Source organism: Cryptomeria japonica, chromosome 10, assembly GCF_030272615.1.
Source record: "Cryptomeria japonica chromosome 10, Sugi_1.0, whole genome shotgun sequence".
NCBI classification, from domain to species: Eukaryota; Viridiplantae; Streptophyta; class Pinopsida; order Cupressales; family Cupressaceae; genus Cryptomeria; species Cryptomeria japonica.
In genome coordinates this window covers 105,502,092-105,523,580 of record NC_081414.1, presented here as the reverse complement: position 1 = coordinate 105,523,580, position 21,489 = coordinate 105,502,092, and the positions used below count along the sequence as shown (strand labels likewise).

Below are 21,489 nucleotides of genomic sequence, written 5' to 3'. Positions count from 1 at the left end.
TTGGGGATAAGAGCAATGGAGTGATGAGAAGAAGAAGACTGGCAACTAATGAGGTATGTTTAATTTCACAAGTTGAACTGGTATCATTAATTGAAGCATGTAAAGATGAACATTGGTTAAAAGCTATGGAAGAAGAATTAGATCAGATTAAGAAAAATAACACATGGACTTTCGTTCCCCGACCTAAAAATAAAAATGTTATTGGAACTAAATGGGTTTTTATGAATAAATTGAATGAAGATGGTCAAGTTATAAGGAATAAGGCTAGATTGCTTTGTAAAGGATATTCTCAGAAGGAATGAATTGATTATGGAGAGACTTTTGCACCTATACCTAGGATTGAAGCTGTAAGATTATTTCCTGTCTATGTTGCTTATAAAAACTACAAGATTTATCATATGGATGTTAAATGTGCATTCTTGAATGGGGATCTTGATGAGGAAGTTTATATTGAGCAACCTGATGGTTTTTCACTATCAGATGATACAGATATGGTTTGTAGGCTAAGGAAAGCTTTATATGGACTAAAAAAGCACCTAGAGCTTGGTATGCAAAGTTGGATAAATATCTTTTGAAGCTTGGTTTTACTAAGGGTGGTGCTGACAGTAATTTATATTATAAAATAACTGATGATGATATACTGATTATTGAAGTATTTGTTGATGATATTATTTTTGGAGGTGAAGATAAATTATGCATATAATTTTCTAAGAACATGGAGAAAGAATTTGAGATGTCTATGATTGGTGAGATGAAATTTGTCTTAGGTTTGCAAATTACTCAAACTGACAAAGTTATTTTTATTTGTCAAACTAAATATATTAAGGAATTGTTGAAGAAATTTGGTATGGGAGATTCTAAATTGGTAAGTACTCCTATAGTTACAAGTGAGAAATTGACGAGAAAAGATATTTTTTGCACCAATAAATTTGACGAGATACAAATATATGATTGGGGGTCTGCTCTATTTGACTCAGACTAGGCCTGACATTATGAATGTTGTTTGTATTGTTTCAAGATTTCAGAGTGATCCTAGAGAAAATCATGAGATGGCGGTGAAAAGGATTTTTAGATACTTGCAAGGTACATCTGAATATGGCTTATGGTACCCTAAGGATGATAACTTTACTTTATGTGCATATACAGATGATGATTGGGCTGGAGATGTTGATGACCAGAAAAGTACTTTCGGTGGAGCTTTCTTTCTTGGAAAGAAGTTGGTTTCATGGATCAGCAAGAAACAATCATGTACTTCTCTATCTACTATTGAAGCTGAGTATGTTGTTGTTACTACTAACTGTACACAAGTTTTATGGATGAAGCAAATGTTGAAGGATATAAAGGTAAATTGTGATGCACCAATAGTTATTCACTGTGATAACTCTACTGCTATTGATATATCAAAGAATCTACTATTTCATTCTAAGACAAAGCACATATATATCAAATATAACTTTTTCAAGGAGAAGGTGGAAGCAAATGAAGTTAGACTGGTTTATGTGAACACTAAAGAGAAGATTGCAGATATTTTCACTAAACTGTTATCCAAGGAATAATTTGAGTACCTAAGAGATAGATTGGGAGTTTCTACCCCTCTGGTAGAGACTTGATTGATGCGGTTTGGTATCAGTCTGGCATGCATTATCAAGAGATACTATTCATTATGGCACTGATGTGGGATGCTACTACTCAAGGGGAGTAGTCAGCTTTGAGATTCAAAGGCTTATGTTTTTGTTTTGATATTTCTGTCAAATTTCTGGCATTGATGTCAAAGGGGGAGTGATATTGATGTGAAAAAGTAAATGTCAAAGGGAGAGAGCTCTAAAAAGGGAGAGCTATTGATATTTAGAGCTATATGCAGGTGATTTTTGGTTGTCTTCCACAGGGGGAGACTTCCTTAGCATTTCTTCGTACTTAGATGTTTTTCACATCTAGTGTTGTCATCAATGTCAAAGGGGGAGATTGTTGGCCATTTGGTGGAATTGATTATGTGTTGCATTGATGTTTTGTCATTGATGTAAACACTAGTTGTTTGGATGCTTTCCTGGCACCCTTCTAGTCCCGGTAGGATGCGTGGTTTCTAGTTAACTTGGACCTGACATGATCCGGCATGCTTCGGTATAATCCAGTGATGGAATTGGCTTGTTCATGTTACTTATACTCATATTTGGTAGTTGGTTTTTGGTCTGGTGATTGGATGCTATCCTACTTGCTTAGAAGATTGGTTTCTGGTGAGGGTGAGGGTTTCACCGGTGCAGCTTCTAATGGAGTTTCAAGATTTTTTTGGTGATCATGTTAGAGACTTGGCAGTTGGAGATCATTACTTAAGCGTGTGGACCTATACTTGGTCCCGATTGATCTAGGTTATGGACCAGCTTTAATGTAATGTGTGGATAGGACCTATCTATGTATTTTTGGGATGTCTTATGTGTTGATATTATTTGTTTTGTCTAAGGCCGACATGGTTTGTAAGTATGTAATCAGTTTATTATCTAGTGGCCGACCTGACTATTTGTGGTCGAAGGTTTGTATATATAGATGTAAGATCTCATTGTAGATCATCATGGTTAATGTAAGAAGTTATGGTCAAGGAATGTAATGTGTGAATAATGTAATATCATTTAGGAAGAGGAGTTGGTCTATCATTGGAGATCGAATTGGGTTTATGTAAGAGGATTTAGTCCTCTAGTATTGAGCTTAACCGGAACTGTACTCAGGCATAGGAGATGCTATCTTTTGCAGTTCAAAACTTCTTTGGATTGTTGTCTAGATTTCTATGTAGTTAGTGAGGCTCCTTTTGTGATGAGCAGTTTTCTCTAGGTTTTTGGCCTTCCTGCAAGTGCAGGCCCCTTCATTGTAATTCACATACTTACTACAGAAGTATTATCTAACTATGGGTAGGCTTCCCACTATGGTTTTTCCCTTTACCGAGTTTTCCACATATAAATATTGGTGTTGTGTGGATGGCTTTTATTCTGTGATTATTGTTTACGCTTAATTCGATGAACTACTATTCTGGTATTATTGTTTTGGGTTTCGGTATTAAAGTTTTCATTGTTGAATGTTCCTATAATCTGTGACAACTTATTCACCCCCCCCCCCTTCTCAGTTGTCTTTTGGTTATTTGAACTATCTAACAATCTTCAGTTCCAGAGTCTGATGGAATAGGCTCAATGAAGATTTTGGGTTCTTTCCTCTTCCTTCCTTCCTCCTCGCGTGAACATATGACAGCCTCTCATGTAGGATAAGAATGAATTCCTTTGCAGAATTTAATTCCTCTTGTAACTTCAACTTCTTCATCCTTTCAGCATCATAATCTTCAAGTGCTACCTCAAGTTGCTTCTCCATACTCATATCCAAGGATTCCGAATTCAAGATCTTCCTCAAGCTGTTAGACTTCCTCTGAGGCACAAGGCTCTGATACCAATTGTTGGAATCCAAGAATACTGAGAGGGGGGGTGAATCAGTGTTCTACCGGAATGTTCAAATTTAACCTTATTATAACATGCATTCACCAACTGGTATATCGTTACATATATAATTGAAATAAGTAAAGCAATCAATAAGCCAATCACACAAATGAATACCATATCACAAAGAATTTATATGTGGAAAACCTCAAAGAGGAAAACCCGTGGTGGGATTTGTGACCCACAATATCAATCCAATAGCCATATGAAAATATATTACATAATATGGGGGCCTACACATGCAGGAAGGCTTACTACCTAGAGTACACTGCTCAACACAAAAGAGTCTCACTGACTACAGTCACTTTGAATAAGAAAACATAAAACTAAACTCATTTAATGCATCTTCTATGCCTGATTGAGTTTCGGTTCAAGCTCTGATTGTTCCAGTTCTAAAACCTTAAACCCTTATCGGAATAACCTTCGCATTAATGATCTAATCACATAACATCCTCATTACGAATTATATCACAAAATGATCTAGCAACTAACCTATATACCCTTACAATCCTTCATGACTCATGTCGGCTTACATAAATATTACAAAAATGATTATACATGTCGGCTCATTACATATATACATAAATAACAAAATAAATTGTCGATTGTCGGATCTCCCAATGATGTCGGCCTCCTATGTCGGTACCTATAGAATCCTTCCTACCAATGAAGATGCATGTCGGTGTCAGAATGAAGCTTGAACATCTTTCCATCAATGACAACATATGAAACCAATCAAATGAGTGTCAATTTCTAATAATTAGAGGGTTGGTTTAAATACAAATAAGCATATAAAACCAAATGAGAGCAATAAACTAACTAATTTATACCTTGCAAGAGAATAGCTCTCTTGTTCCTCCGATTGAGCAAATGATGAAGTGGAATGTGCCATATTGCTCCACTTGATTGGATGTGCTCCTTTGTTTGGTTGTGGATGGCTCTCCAAGATTGAACAACAATGGTGAGTGGGAGATCGATTGATGAATGCAAGATGGATGGATGAAATGATTAAGTGATGGAGGATATGGATTTGGCTATAATGTAAATACTTGGGATGATTTATGGGCTCAAACTAACAGCATAAGATTCCACAAATTGGAGATGTCAAATGAGGGGATGGAGACCCCAAGTTATAGAATTGGATGGAGGAAAAAGGACGGTCAAGAGTAAAAATAAATGGAGGGCTAGGAATGAAAGGACGAGATCACATGGATCAAGGGACAATGACATGACAAGGGGGGTTGAGACCAAGAGATTTTCCATAAAGGCATTTCTTGTCTCCACCCTCCTCAAGGTTCACAGGGAAGAGTTCCCAATGCACCTAAGATGAATAAAAGGAATTAAAAATTCCTTGGGGGATGCACATGGAATTAAAAATTCTCAAGATATTGTGTGCATGGGGATTGGAAAAGGGAAAAGGAATTTTAAAATTCCTTGGGAAGGTGAGATGCATGGGAGAATGTGAGATTTTGAAAATCTCACATTCACCCAAAAAGGGGGCATTTAAGGTGGAAGGTGGGAGGGGGACAAAGAGGATTTAGTCATAAATGGCTATAGTTAACTTTTGTGCCTAATCATGGGGATTAGGTATTAGCAAGGGATTAGGGGGACTATTTAGAATAATTAGGTGTAGATTAGGAGCAAGTGGGATTTGTAGGAGGATTTGACGAGGAGAGAGAATGAGTGGGGGGAATTAAAAATTAAAGAATAACGCTAAGCAATATTAAGGGAGTTTCTAGAAGAGTTGATTAGACTAGTGATGGATTAGGACAAGGTGATTTGTAGAAATCACCTAGATTAATTAATTAATTAAAAGGGGAATTAAGAAGAATTAATTTTTGAGTACTTTAGAGGAAGAAAAGGAAAATTGATTTATTAAATAAATCAATCACTGGACTATAGTGACAATATTAATTAGATTAAATTTAATTAATATTGAGAAGAATAAAGGTTAACATGATTAAATTAATTAATTATGTAGGAGGGTTAAATTAATTAAAATAATTAATTTAAGTGTCTACAACTATGTTTACCACTAAGTGTGGAACGTTTGCCTACCAAAAGATGCCCTTTGGGTTATCCAATGTCGGTGCCACCTTTCAGAGGGCCATGGACATAGCTTTCCGCGAGCTGATAAACAAGATAATGTTGATCTACTTGGATGATTTGTCTGTGTTCTCAAAACACAAGGAGGATCATTTCGATCATTTGGAACTGGTTTTCTAGAAAAGTTTAGAATTTGGTGTCTCCTTAAACCCAAAGAAATGCATCTTTGGGGTGCCACAAGGAAAGCTCTTGGGGCACGTGGTGTCCAAGGAAGGAGTATCTATCGACCCGGATCGCGTAAAGGCCATCAAGGAGCTTCCCCTGTCAGTTAATAAAAAGGGCATCCAAACTTTTTTGGGAAAAATCAACTTTGTTAGCAGGTTCATTTCAAACTTGAATGGCATGGTAAGGCCTATCACGCTCATGCTAAAGAAGGAATCACATTTCAAATGGACTCCTGAAGCCAAAGAAGCATTTGAAAAAATCAAGGAAGCTATTTCATCAGCCCCTATTTTGGCTAACCCTAACATGTCCCATGATTTAATAATGTATGTCTTTGCTAGCAATTTTAGCATCGCAGTTGTGCTAACTTAGAAAGGCACAGAGTCCAAAAGCGAACACCCAATCTCTTTTCAATCCAAGACGCTCAAAGAATACGAGGTCAAATATAACTTTGTAGAAAAGCAAGCCTTTTCTATTGTAAAAGGTCTAAAGAAATTCAGACACTTTATTGCTTGCAACAAAACAATAGTTTATGTGGCTCACCCTGCAGTCCGTGAGTATATCATGGAAGGGGAGATCACATAAAAAAGGGCCAATTGGATCACCAAGATCTTGGAGTATGATATAGATTTCAACCAAACCAAAGTGATTTGGGGCAAGGGTCTCTATGAGTATTTAGCACAAGAACCTGAAGAGCTAGGGGAAAACCAATATGAAGTAGTGCTAATGCACACAATGTCAAAAGAAGAAGGTTGGATGGCTGATCGCCAACACTTCATGTAGACCAGAGTCTTTCCCCCAAATCTCCCTGCTCAAAAGAAGAGGTTTTATAGGCTTCAAAATAGTGGATACCGGTTGCTTGATGGCATTTTGTTCAAGTGGAATTTCGACGGAGTCTTACTCCGTTGTGTTGATATGCAAAAAGCTGACAAAATTTTGCACAAGTTCCATAGCGGCCCTGCAGGAGGCCACTTTTCAATGCCAACCACTGTCATGAGGATCACCTATGCGGGATACTTTTGGCCCTCATTGTTCAAGGATGCACACACTTTGGTCTGAGGGTGCAAGGAATGCCAATTCTATTATGGGAAGCGCAAAAATGCAGCTATGCCACTCAAACCCATAGTGGTGGACAAGCCTTTTGCTCAATAGGGGTTGTATTTCATAGGGATGATTAACTTGGTGTCTTCCTCTGGTCACAAATGGACCCTTACAGCCACAGATTACTTCACCCGTCGGGCGGAGGGAGTACCCCTTAAAAATTCCACTGAGGCAAAAATTGTTAGTTTCCTTGAAGAGATAGCCACGCGTTTTGGTCCTCCTAAGACCATTATATCAAACAATGCTAGGGATTTCACCAGGTCCAAAGTTACTCAGTTCGCCCTCGATCATGGCATTTGTCTAAATACCTCCTCAAATTATGACTCGCATGGGAATGGTTTGGTTGAGTCTACAAACAAAAACTTGATCTGACTAATCAGGAGGATAGGAGATGAACACAAAAGGGAATGCCACTATCATTTAAGAAGTGCACTCTGAGCAAACAAATTCACCCCAAAGCAGGTACTTTAAAACTCCCCATACAAGCTCGTATATGGGAAAGAAGAGCATTTTCCAATCTCTTCATAGATTCTAGCACTTCAACTTCTTAAATCTCTTGAACTCGAAGAGAATGATCCAATGGAAGTAAGGTTGGTCGAGCTCATGGAGCTTCAAGAGGAAATACAGGAGACTTTCGAGTCACTCCAAAACCGCCAGCAGACTGTCAAAAGGTGGTTTGACAAGAAAAGCTCAAACCCTGATTTTAAGCCAGGAGACCTTGTCCTAAAGTATAGTGAGCGGAGCGCAAAACCAGGTCATCATGCAAAATTTGACAATCTGTGGGAAGTTCCTTTCCACGTCATTGAATGTAGAGGTTTTAATGCTTTTGTTTTAGAATACCAATAAGGTGAGTTGTTAGCGATCTCAGTTAATGGCATCCACCTCAAGGCCTTTTATTAAGTTTTATGTTCCTTGTGTGTAAATATTGTAAATATTTTCTTGTCCTTGCCGGTTGTTTTGGGCTTTTAAGTCTTTTTTGAACCAAGCAAAAGCAAAAGTAAAGAAATAACAAGCATTTTACATTCAAAGAAGCCATGGTTAAGCAAAAAGTAAAGTTGTCTTTATATTATATATCGATTTCTTTACATATGTACAATGCAAAATAGGCTCTTGGGCCTTCATATTTTCAGAGAAAAATACAAAAGAGTATATTATAGAAGAAGTGTTGCAAAGAAGGAGCTGGCCTAGTAATCTTCTTCAGAGTCGATCTCATGCTCGTTGACAGAGGCATCATCATCATCTTCGCCATACTCATCTCCAGGGGAAAAGTTTGGGTCCAACTCGGAGTCAGAATAGTACAGCACCACGCAGAGGATGGGAGGATTGCCAGGGGTAAGGACCCTTGGGAATATGTAGTCTTGGAATTCGGAGTACCATGTCACTCTAGTCGCATCAATTAGCATATGAACCCTTAGCAAGAAGTTTGTTGTTAGCCATGTGCAAAATCGGTGTGCTGCGATTGACATTGTTTTAAAGCTTGAAAGCAAAGGAATCCAAGGAACCACCTCACCTTTGTCTACATAAAGCCTCACGTCTGAGGTTGTTGGGATTCCGTAAACAGGGTCTGCATAAAAAACTACCTCCTCCAATCCACTCAGGTATTTGTTAAGGAAAATAAGGTCAGTGAGCTACAAGACATGAGATGTTTGGGTAGTGCAAGGTCAAGTAGAGAGGCCACAAAGTGAGAAGTAATGTTCATGTTCACACGATAGCGATCTTCTGAACCAATGAAATCGTCCCTCAAGACCCACTTAATAGCAGCTAATACTATGGGGTTGTTATAAGTCATCATCCTTTGCAGGCGACGATCAGAAATGTTACGAAGAAAAGCAGTTTGGTTGCCTATTCCCACCAACCTAATTGGAGTATCCATGGCTCTAAGTCCTAAAGCGACTATTTTCCTATTTTTAGAGACTAAAGCAAATTGCCAGTATGATCAAAACTGCTTGAGAAAGCAGTATTTATAGAAAATTCATGATGAAGGCATAAGCAATGACATTGTCCTTAGCGCAAGTTGGCATTCATGAAGTTTTATCTCTGCACAAATTAGCCTTAATCATCCCTCATGTGTAGTCTTTTGGGAGGAGCGCAGACCATGAGAAATCGCCACGCATCCATCCGTAATATTTCCTCTTGCAGCAGATCTCAGGTTTTTCCTCATGTCGATATGCTCAACAGATTTTTCATAAATGTGCCATAAAGTGGAGTTTCCCAAGGAAAGTTAGTACAAGCCAACACAACTCTTTCAAAATGATGGTGGTAGAGCACGCGGTATGCAAAATAACTTCGCACGTATGTGCAAAGTTGGTCATTTCATTAAGTTAACTCCCAGTTAACATACCACACGACATGATTTTCAAGGGCTTTGTTCCTTTTTGAATAAGTTTTTATTGAAGATTAAACCTTGCATGCAGTAGTAAGTTGAAACAAGAAAAGAGTTCCTAAATGCAAAGCCTGGAAAAGATAATGGCAGCGTTTTCTCCAGCCTCTAGTACTTCTTTTAGTGACCTGTATGTAGATATTTTCATAGATGTGTCTTTTGCATCTTGACCTATATCACCAATGATTGACCGTCCCTTTACAAGACCCAAGGACAGGGGCACTCAATTTGTAGCCAGAGACCCTGATGTATTTGGAGATAGGTTAGAGATTGTTTTTGATCTGGACCTACGCGTCCAACCAAAAGGCCTCCAGGAAGCTGCATATCAGAGATGGAAGAAAGTTGGCTCAGGTAGGCTCGCTTCCCAATCATGGCATTCTGGTTTTCCTCAATATATGGTTCCCTTAGTCCACCTGTGCCCTGATTTCATAAATGAGTGCGCAAAGAATTTTTTTATTAGATCCACAAGGATTGAAGGGAAATCCCAAAAGGTAGTTATTAGTGTAGAAGCTATCAGGGACATGCTATGTATTCCTCAAATTGATAGCCACACTACTAGTTTCAAAAAGAAAACCTCAGAGATTTATTGGGAAGATAGAAATATTGTTGTTTGTTTCTGCAATGACTTGACCAATACTGGTTCAGAGAACACTGAACTCCCAAAGTTTCCCTTAGCCTATGGTGCACTCAAACCTCAGGATGTAAAAGATGTTGCATCCATGCTGGCCTATATTTTTGGTATGAACAATGATCAAAATATTTACCCATTTCAAATGGGTTTCCTTTTCAAATTTTGCAAGCAGAAGGAGCCTTTCCGTTTTGACTTCGCGGACGTCCTGGTGCATGAGATGGTTAAGCAGCTAAAGGACTTCAAGAATCATCACAGGTTTAGGTACACCTCCTTGTTGGTCCACATGTTTTTGCATCAGAATCCTGATTTCTCTAAGGAGTATATGGAGCTTGCAATGTTTGATCAGAAAGGTAGAAGAAAATTGGTAACAATGTGGACCCACCTGCTATTTTCTACATACAATGCTTATTCATTTCTGGATTCTTTTTTGGGCCCTATGATGCAAGCGTTGCTCCGGGAGGATACAAATTCAATCACTCATTTTTCACAAGACTGGCTTGCTTGGATAGCGTCCAACCATGACCCATGGGTTCACTGAGGAACCTTTTCGCCTCCCACAAATGGTTCTAAACCGCACTTTAGCCATGGAAATGTTTAGACAATTGGTCATTATTGAAAATAAAATAGGCTTGGGGAAACATGGGACTACCATTTTTAAAGATAACGTGATGATCGGGCCCATTGTTATTGTTAAAAGACTTCAAGCGGAAGGCGTACTCACATATAAGTTGGCTCAGCTAGGCCTGGTAGTCATTTATAATAAATGGAGCTATGACCCAAATGGATGTCTGTCATCAAGGAAAAATCCCATAAGACACATCCTACGTTGCCCTGTTTGGGAATCATGGAGAAGCCCGCAAGAAGATAATGAAGTAGTGCATGTGAATTTGCTCCTTATTCCTAGGGAAGAGAGACTAGCATGGCTGTCTTTCTATGAGTGAAAGAAAGATACGACCCAGATAAGAAAATGTCGATACCTCTAAACAAGAAAGCGAAAGAGGAAGGCTAGTCAGAAGAAAAGAGGCAAGCCTTTTGAAGATATAGGCAGGTGGTCAAAGAGCTTAGAGTAGGTTTGGGAAACCTCCCCAGTGACGAGACTTTTGATGAAGAATGGAGAAAATACAACGCTAATTCTTATGAGGAATATGAGCAATGAAGGAGGTATTGTAGAGATGGTCGAAGCTCTCGGAGGAAAAGGGAAGGAAATTAGGATCGTAGTCCCAGATTCTGTAGTGGAGGCAAGTTCTCAATCTCCAGGGATGGTTTTTCATTCTCTAACCAAACCCGTCAGTAGGCCTAGATCTTAGGTTTCAAGGAAGTAACCAAGCCAAGACCCAAGGTAGCCAGACTCTCAAGAGGAAGTTGTAGCTATTCAAAAGAAGCAAAAATCTTCTTATGAGGCCTCCGGGAATGTACAAGCTCAAAACCTTGCGTCGGCACAATCTCATCTCGCATCATCAACCTCTTCGACTCAAGTATAATTTTATGCCTCTTTTCTCTCCTCTCATTCTCTGGTTTCAATGTTGGCGTCGCCCGCAATTAGCTCAACTCCTACAGCAAGTGATCCCGAGGTAGTCATATTGTTTGCAACGCCCTTGCAAACCCAATCGAGCCCTGCCTCAGCTAGCCTATTTGTGTTCTCCCCACCCGGCACTGTCACTTTTGGCACCACGGTTAGAATAACCCACTCTGCTCAAACCCCAAGCCAAGTAGTCAAGTCATCCTCTGCTTCACACGTCCTCGATTTTGTAGGTCATATCCCTGCTGCCTCATCTAGTATTGGGTCTATGTTCTCCATGCCTTCTAGTGTCTTCTCGAGGATCCCTTTGTTTTCCCCAGTTGCACTCTCCTTGATAGCTCCAACCCATTTGCAAACTAGCGTGGCTCCAATTCCTTTTGCCCCACCTCCCGGAGCCCTTTCGTAGCGCAAATGATCTTTGTTCCTTTAGAATTCCATCAATATGCGGATACTGGCATACTTAACCGATCCCAAAGGATCCAGAAGAGGAAAGCAAAAGACTCTCAAAAGCTAGCAGAGCCCTACATATAGACCATTTTTAGGGAGGATCACCAAAATTTAGTATCTGCATCCATGATGCAAAATATTGTCAAGCCTGCCAATCAGATGTGGCCTGAAGACTATTCCATGCATGCCATTGGCATTGACCTGAGCAGAGCTTGCCCACAAGATAGAATAGAGATCATGGAGGAATAAAATAAAGCAGTCTCCTCGGATTACCTAAAGTGTTCTCGTCGCCTGGAAAAGCTCACAATTGAGCTAGAAAGGATAAAATCTACAAATGAGCAACTCGTGAGGGAAGGGAAAGCCAGAGAAGGTGAAGTAACTCGGTTGCAGCCCTCAATACTGCAAGAAAGGGATGAGAGAGATAAACTTCAAAGGGAATTAAAGCAATCCAAGGGCATGTTGTGCATGGAGAAAAAGGCCAAGCAAGTAACTCTTGATGAATTTCTTGATAAAACGCGTGAATTATTGTGCATCCAATCTCCCTCCTCCTATGTGACCCAAATCCAAACTTAGTTGCAAGAAGCCATTACAGAAAAGGAGAAGGAGCATCAAGAATTGGTCAGCACTCAAAGTCTTCTGGTAGTAGAGAAAATAGAAAAAGATAAGGTGTTGCAGGAGTTTCAAAATCTACAGGCTCAATCTGCTCAAGAGTTTCATGATTCTCAAGTGGCCATTTTGAAGCAACAAGCAGAAAGCAAGCGACTTCATGAAGAAGCGCAAGATAAGAAGACTCAAATCATAATGTTACAGCACCAAGTCGCAGAGCATGCTAGAAGTTTGAAGGATCTCCATGAGAGATTGGAAACTAAAGAGGCTGAGGTACAACTTCTCTCAAAGCCACCAGTTCTGCAACCTACTCCTCCCATAGATGTTACTCATCTAATGTAGGAGATTCATGGCACATATTGAGAAAAGATAAAGCAATTTTTCCCCCTCATGGAACCATCTTTAAGGTTCTTGGCAGTTTCCCAAGGTGCTCACACTAAGGCGGAGCTTTCCATTGAATAAGCTCATCAGGAGACATCGCCTAGAGCCTTTGAGGCCCAGAAGTTGGTTAGTTGGCTTTACGTCGCCCCTTCCCATGAGCTAAATGCAGTTGGGATCATAGATTTTGAGGAAGTGGTTCAAAAGGCCAACCTTTTCATCAATTATGACAAGATAGCCAAACAAGGTGTTTCTGCTTTGTCTATCCTAAGAAGCTCAATGGCCCAAGTTGTAGAATGCATTGAAAGTTTTGTCAAGTTTGGCCTTCCCTCTCCTTTCTTTCCTGATGGTTCGATTATGAATGCAAAGAAGCTCTCCGGCTTGATTGTTCAGAAGCAACAGGACTTTTCTCATCTTCAATCTTTGAGTAATCCTCCCGAGGCAAATGAGTTCGAGGATTTTTTCCATCCTTTGGCCAAGGTTTTTGTTGTGCTTCAGTTTTCTCACAAAGATCCTGAAGATATCCCTTTCAATAGCATCAGCAAGTTAGATCACACTTTTCAATCTCTCAAGGCTCAACACATCCCCTCCGCAGAATAGTGGTCTCCCCTGCAGCAACTTTTTAACAAGATTTTCAAGCTAGAGCTTTAAACTTGGTCGGCAAACTAGGAGTTTTGGGTATCGGCATCCTGCAAGCCAAATTTTCACAAAAGTCGCCAAGAAATGCAAACTTTAAGTCTACTCAACCCCTTTCGGGGAGTTAGTTTCTTTTTTCCCCCGGCCAAAGTCTTTTTTCGCCCAAGGTTTCTTTTTCTCCTCGCCTATTCCATGTGGCAGTATGGATCATGTTTTTCAAGATCCCTTTTGCCTTTTCTAGGAAACCAAGCAGTGTTGACACGTAGCAGTTGTTGTCTTTGTTGTGTTAAGTGGGCCCGCACCCACGAGCTCGCGTTCAAAATCTTTTCGTTCTTTCCACGTGGCAGTTCTTCACGAGGCGTTTAAATGCTTTTTATCCTGCCCTCAAGACGTTCCCTCCTACTGCCACGTTGTGATTAAGGTAACCTTTGAGCATTCTTTTTATGTCATTTCAAAGGTAGTGGTTTTGGGGATGCCAACAGTTTGCAGTTTTGGCGTAGTGGTTGCAGATTCCTATGTTTTGATCTGCAGTTAAAAGATTCGAGTGTAACTATGATGAAAGTCGAATCTTTTTGTTCAAAAGGTTGAGAGCTTATTTCATGGTTACTGATGGATGCCAGCAATGCTGTTAGTTTGGGCAATCTCTATATTTTCTTCATCAAGCAGTTAGCTCGGGTTTATATATAGAGTGCTTTTTTCTTTTGTAAGGGTTCAAAACTTTTAGAGAATACATACTTTTGCTAGTGAATTTTCGGCCTTGAATTTGTCTTTGTATTTATGGAAAACTATGGTAATCAGATTATGCCTCCAACTTTTATGAATACAGCTTTTCATTCTACATTTTTTTTCATGTGCCTTTGGGTAATTCTACTTAATTCTAGAGATATATGTTGTAAGACTTTGTGGATTAAACTATGTTTTGTATACTGGTTATCTAACGAATGAATGGCATATATGTCTTTATGTTAATGGGCAATTGTTTGTATTCAAATCCTGATTTTACTGGGCATGTAGATTGTTGAATGGTCTTCTAAACTGCATATGTAAGAAGTTCTTTATGCTTATAGCTTAAGTCATATCTCAGTGCATCGCTATAGAATAGTTTTGTTTCAAGTTTTTCCTTCTATCCCTTTACCCCCCCCTATATATGAAGAGTCGGCTCCTAAAATCCCGGAGGTCACTCAGTGAGAAATGTACAGGTCCCCCATCACTGAGTTTTCCATAAGGTTGTTTCCTTTAAGAGTAATTTTATAGGTCAACGGGTTTTTTTAATTCAATTGTGGATTATTTTAAAGTATGTTCACTCATGAACACTTCTAGTTAACATTTAGGCCTACATTTGTTTGTTATTCAGCCAATCTTGTGACTTTCAATTGCTTAGTTAGTTTTCATGCTAAGTTAGCAAATATGTTTATGTGGGGAGATATTATTTGATTCCATTTCCCATGTGATCAAAGCATCAATTTGTTGTTTAGTGTCCTCTCACTACCCTTCCAATATTCAAAAAGCATCCTTCTCCTTAGTTTTAGGGATAATTTTGGGTTCTAAGATGTAATATAACCTTGTATATTACATTTTTAAGCATCTTGAGTGGTTATGATTAGTTATATCTCTAGTGGGTAATGTATCATGGATCCACATAGCACATGTGTAATATGTTGAGGGGATTCATTTCAAATGACTTAATCTTGTTGTATGTATGTTGTTGCATGTGCTTACTTGCTATAAATTATCTTAATATGAGGTTTTATATGTATGTTTATGACTACCACATAACATGGTCAGTCAAAACTTGAGCTATCATTTTTGTGTCTCTTTACTAATTATGTTGAAGATATTGGGGAAGACCCCCTTCACAGCAGAAAAGCCAAAAGAAGAATAAAAATGTGATTGTTCTTTTGTATTGGCTTCTAATTGACCTATTTTATGTTGATAAGCCTTGCCTCCTTGCCCATGTATTCTTGTTCCCCTTGTATTGGTATAAAGTGCCTAGTCTAAGAGAAAGGAACTACATTTTTAAGAGCAATAGAAGGGATAATGACCTTGCAAGCCTAATTAGAAAACTTGTCCTTTGAAAGTCTATACCAAGAGTGGATAAGAGTAAAGTACTAAGAGTGCAACAAATTTGATTGGGATTGCCACTTACTTTTGACAAATAAAATGGTTCGTCATTTATATCATTCCAACTAATGATAAAATAAGGTACAATGATAGAGTTTGTTGCAACCCAAAATGTGAATTGGATTATAATATATGTTTGATGGTAGTATCTAGAGGGTAAATTTATTGACCTTGTATAATGTGTGATAAGGAATGATGTAGGAGAATATGACAGTGTGTAAAGGAGGATGGAGTATAGAGAGGACCTAAGGTGGACTTAATTGTCATAGAATAAAGCTAGCTCCTATTGACCTCTTTCTTGCATTGTCATAATATGATGCTACAAAAAGATTGACAAATCAATAAGTTAATAATTGGTTCTCTTTGTCATATATATACACCCATCAATATTCCATTCTTACAGACGGAAAAAAAAATAAACAAATAAAATCAAACAACCTATCATTATCAATTACCATAATAATATATCATTTAGTAGAATTCTCCAATAAAAAAACTTAAACTAATATTAAAAATAAAAACAAAACGATCTTATAATTGTTCTTATTTACTAATATGATTTCTCACTAGGGGAAGAGCACAAGTAGTTGAGCATGTACCAATTGTTGTGAGGGTTGTTGATACCTTTTGCTCCAAAAATTGAACAAATAAAACCTATTGTTTGAAACATAAAATATCAATTTTTGTTAGGAAATGTACCAATAGTTGTTAGGAAATGTACTAATATTGTAAAAAGTAACCAATCAGGGGATGCCATATCAGCTGCACAACTATTGGGGCCTCTTTTGCAGGCCTATTGGTCTCACTTTTTTGGGGGGTTGTTTTGGACACCTTGGCAAATAGCATGCTGATGTGGCACCATACTTGATGATGTGGTGCTGAAAGCTTAGTTATAAGCAGGGGACTTGCCAAGTAAGCTACTGTAAAAAATTGGGAGTAATTTGAAATTTCCACGTCGGATTTTGAGAAGCGTGAAGTTAAGGTGCTCAACTACTAGTACTCTTCCCCTATATCATAATTTACCATGCATGATAAGAATACAAATATAATTTGACAACAAAATAAAAGTCTTTGTCTTCGTCAATCTTACAAAAGAATGTGAACACAAATAATTTTTATACTAATCCCAAATATAATGCATCTTATAAATACCCTCTTTTTAATGTCTAAAACAACCGATCGTTTTAAAACAAATCTTTGGTTCCTCTACTGACACGGGTACTGAATGACAGTGATTAAATTTAATATTATAGTCTTATTATTGTACTAGAATTCATTAAAGTCAAAAAGTGCCAAAATACTATGATTCTTAATAAAATTATTTATTTGGGGCAAGTTGAAATTAAGCAACTATGTGAATTAAATGTTGTACTGTGCAAGATTTATTTGCATGCATTGGCCCCAGGGAGGGCTATTTTACATAGCTTTCTTAATTAAGAAACAGATAATCTTGTTGAGAATCGCTTTGATCTCAAAATCTTAAAGAAGCATTTTCTGTTTTTATTCTCAAGATTTCTTTTCTCTATTATTAAGAACTATTAGGAACCATTTGCTTCATAAGTTCATGCCCTTAATGAACTATCCAATTGAGATCTGGACAAATGAATGAAGCCAGTATTCAGTCTATACCAAAACAAGTTGTGCATATAAAAATTGTCTCTCTATCAACCTGAGAAGCCATGATCTTAATTAAAAAACAAAATTTACAGATCATAATGTTAGTTAGCTTGAATATTTCTGGATTAGACTATTTATACTTTTTTTGTCATCAACTTCTCAAATCACACTCTATGATCCATCATCAAGATGAATGATCTCTACACCTCGCTGTTTTTAAAACAATCAGATGGACAAGAGCCTAAGAAGATGACTTTCTGAGTAGTAATTGTACTGATGGTTCTAGGAGCTTGGTTATTCCATTTCCAGCTACAGATACTGGGTGGTCTGTAACTAGGAAATAGGTGACCAAAGCATACATTTTTTGTCTCATCCTTCCACTTTATGTGCTGCATTTCACTCTGTATTTGGAACTTTAAAGCTGAATTACTCTTACAACTTCTAGCAGAGAATATGTACATGATTCATACCAAGCCAATACCAATATCCACCCTAGTCCTGTGTCTTTGTTTTAAGTAACTTTAAATCAAGATTTTGGATGCCATGTTGCTTGTTGAATAGAGTTTGTCAAACTCTAATCATTATTATTCAAAAGCACTGATTCAAGTAACTGCATTGCTGGCTTTTTTGTCCTTCAATTATTTTAAGCCAAATTGCCAAAGAGCCAAATTAAAGTTGAGTCTAAAAGTAAGGTTGGAACTTGGATCATTTAAATGCATCTCTTATAAATATTAAGCCTTTATTACTTTTGCTCCTTACCGCATTTCAGTTCAGTACAAATATGGATCCATTGCTCGGTATCCTTATGCATTGCCCAAGTATTGAAAGTAGCACTGTTTTCAGTTCTGTGTACAACATCGATGGTAACCCTATTCATCCTTACCCAGATATTCCATACAGTAAACTTCAAACAGAGCAAGATCAAAATAGAGTAACCTATTACACATTCAAGGACTGTTGTGTAGTCATCAACACATAATCAAAGTTATAATGCACTGTGATTCATGCAAAATGTTTTCAATGCAAATGCTTTATTTCCAAAATAAAACATACTTCGAATTCATTGTGCAGCCCAGTTGTCAATAGTTCATACAAAACGTTAGATTTTCAAATAGTTAATATGATCAAGAAGCAGCTACATAGATTTACAGAGCTCAGATACATACTATCCTTTTCTCGAGCTCTTGTGTGACAGGGAAAACAAATAGTTACTGTTAGAAAATATACAGAACCCAATGCCTGACTTCAGTTTCTTACATTGAAATTCAGATTCCATTACTCTTAACCAACAACTGAATTCCCAGATAATTTCATAAAGGACTAATACCCAAAAATGCAGGGAGCATGGCAATTGCTTAATCAGCATATAGTACGCCATGAAATTCCAGGGTTAAATGAAATTAATAATTGCAATGATTCAGCTACCATGATCTAGCCTGAAAAAATAAAGATGTTTACTTGGTGAGATACCCTAGCTTCTAACATTGAGCCCCCTTACCTTCTAATATATTAGGGCATTTTCGTGTAACTTTCTTCCATGGCTGCAAGACAGAATCTGAATACTTGGAAGGCAATGTTGGTAACCACCCTCCTCTGGACCGAGTACGAAGCATTGTCCTTGAATCTATATCAACAGCTTTTGAAATGCCCTTGCAATTATACCCAGCATCCGAGGGTTCTCCGTCCAAGACCACTTTATTTGAATCCTCGAGACAATCATTTGCCCGAAATTGTTGATCTTGCAAACTAGGTCTCAAATCCTCCATGATATTTTCAGGTAAAACAGCTATCAAATCCTTTTCTTGGCCCTGTTGCTCCACAATTATGTGTAATCTCTGACCTTCTATCAGCTGAATGGCATCTACAAGCATGTCGAGAGATCTGCCAACATCAACTTCCTTCTTATTCATACAATTTTCAGTTCCATTATCTGCATCGGATCCCCTCAAATGAATTGCATCTTTGATGCCAAAAATACGAGCATTTGTTTTATAAGATTGAACACCAGCGTTCGGTTGCAGAGATGCAGGGCTCATCTGCCCAAATCATAAAAATTGAAACTGGGATTGAGAAAGAAAAAGAACAAAATACAAAATCGGAGGAAGATGAAATCAAAATAGTGGGATAGAGTTAGAGGAATTGGGGTTGTACCTTAACTTTAAGCAACTTGATCTTTTTATTTCCAGTTGGGGTTCCATTGCCATCAGTTCTTCCTTCATCGGCATTGCCAATGATGCATTCATCCCTTTCACTGGAAAATAATTCTTTCTTTCTTTTCCCCAGTTGAAATTTGATCACATTTGGGAATGAGGGATGCTCGTTGTTGATGCTCCCCGTCATGGCGCCCCTGCTCTTAGAAGAAGTCATATAATACGAAATAATTCGAGCAAAACACTTAAGTGAATTTGGTGTGCATGCTGTGGATTCTAGGCTCTGTAAAATTGGAACCTCTGTCAAATCGTTGAATAGAAAGGATTCAACGATTAAGCTCAGTGAAAACAAAGGGTAATGTACAGAAGTTGCAGAGACACAGAAATACAACATTCATTTAAAGCTCTCGTTTTAACGAAGGAAAGAAGAAAATCGAGAAAATCGAGCGTTCACTTGTTATTACAACAGTATTGAATGTCATCCCTTGTTTGTCAAGTCATTATAGTTGAATGACCTAGTGAATTAGAAATTTATTAGTGAGTGCATGTTTTTTATATCATAATGAATTTTCTTAAATTATATAAGGTTCAATATTATAAGAGATGAGATCGTATTGTAGGGGTTTAATTATTGAAGAGATCAAGAGATTAATTACGCATGTATCTAATGTTTATGGAGTTTGAAATCACAAAGGATGAGGTTGGATTCTATCACAAGTAAATTTAGCATAATAGGTATTGTTAGACTTTGGGACTTAGTCATATGAGATTAGCTATTTATGAACTAAGAAGAACGATTAATCATGTTGCAAGAAAATATTACAAAATAAATACTCGTTAGATTTAGATTCATATCTCAAGGAGTTTGACTATTCAAAAGAATTATTTTTGCACCTAATACCTATAAGGCCCAACATGATAAGTGATGAGTTTGAGACCATGCCCAAACAAAATTTAGTGAAATAGAAATCCTTAAGCTTTAGCATGTAGCCAAAGAAGGTTGATTACTTCACAACCAAGGATGTCGATCTTATTCATATACCTTATACTTATGGGTCAATTATTTTTTATCGGGATGTCAAGAACCAAGGAGAGTAATTATTTATGCACTTGATACCTTTGAGCTACTATAATTTTATTGGAATGTCTATTCTCTCAATGAAATAAGTGGTCTTCATATTTGATCGTTTAGCTTATTTTGCAGCAAATTATCCTCTAGATTTTAATGAATTTAGTCCCTTCTTATGCACCATATTGATTTAAAATTTGCACTTTCATGCATCTATGTACTAATATGGTAAATTTTGTGAATGTAGGACTTGATTTGCAAAATAACCTCTAGATTATGAAGCTTGTTTTTCTTATGATCTTCAATACATTTGAGATGATGCGATGGAGAAAAGAAAAGAAAAATAGAACTAAAATTCCCATTCTAATTAGCTAGAAACTAAGGTTGGGATTATTTTTTCTACTAGATGAGCACAAAATTTGTATTTCTTATAATGTGTATCTTAATTGAAGCAATAAAGGGCATAGTCGACACGAATATCTCTTTGCTTGATAATTACATATATTAACATATACAAATTAAGGCATCAAATAATTCAAAAAGGAAAGAATAAAAAATAACAAACAAGAACTGTAGATAGGCACAACAAAGCATGGAGTTTTATATATATCTAAATTATTACAAATATGAGAGGCCAAGATGCACAATCACACTTTGCAAAAGTTTATAGAATATTATAATGAAATTAAATCTACCTTGAAGGCTTGAAAAATAAAGAGTAGAACTCCTTTAAAAAAATTGTCCCACCTTTGCCAAAAGATCTAGATATAGAGCATAACATAAATATTAATACTCCTTCCTCTCCATAAGAGTACCAATCTATTACAATTTAATATAAAATGTATGTTAAAATTTGGTATAGTTGAACAAAACTACACTCGAAGTAGCAGCTTAGAATGATGAAATCAACACGTAATTCTTGTTTGAGTTGATCCCTTGACCCTACAACTCACAAGGATCACTTGCAATCTAATTTATATCACACAAAAAGATAAAACTAGACTATAGAGGCCAAAAGATTGGTCTAGAAAGATGAATCAATTTAATTATGCATTTAAACAATTGAATGAGAATGATATGATAAATACTTATAAAG

General features: G+C 37.4%; 1 protein-coding gene across 1 annotated transcript; it reads right to left on the bottom strand.

Moving 5' to 3' along the window:
- Nucleotides 1–18,210: 18,210 nt before the first annotated feature.
- Nucleotides 18,211–19,805, bottom strand: LOC131072537 (uncharacterized). The gene is made up of 2 exons (XM_058008710.2): nucleotides 19,326–19,805; nucleotides 18,211–19,210 (listed from the first exon to the last, which is right to left on the bottom strand). Exons 1-2 carry the CDS (start codon nucleotides 19,716–19,718, stop codon nucleotides 18,653–18,655), a joined length of 951 nt encoding a protein of 316 aa, XP_057864693.2. The 5' UTR covers nucleotides 19,719–19,805; the 3' UTR covers nucleotides 18,211–18,652.
- Between the last annotated feature and the right edge of the window lie 1,684 nt (nucleotides 19,806–21,489).

Bases quoted from the DNA above. Each gene is read 5' to 3' on its own strand.
- LOC131072537 (XM_058008710.2), bottom strand. From the start codon at position 19,718: ATGTTGTATTTCTGTGTCTCTGCAACTTCTGTACATTACCCTTTGTTT. The intron at 19,211-19,325 runs GTACAACCCCAA...TGATTTGGGCAG, and splicing joins TCAAGTTGCTTAAAGTTAAG to ATGAGCCCTGCATCTCTGCA.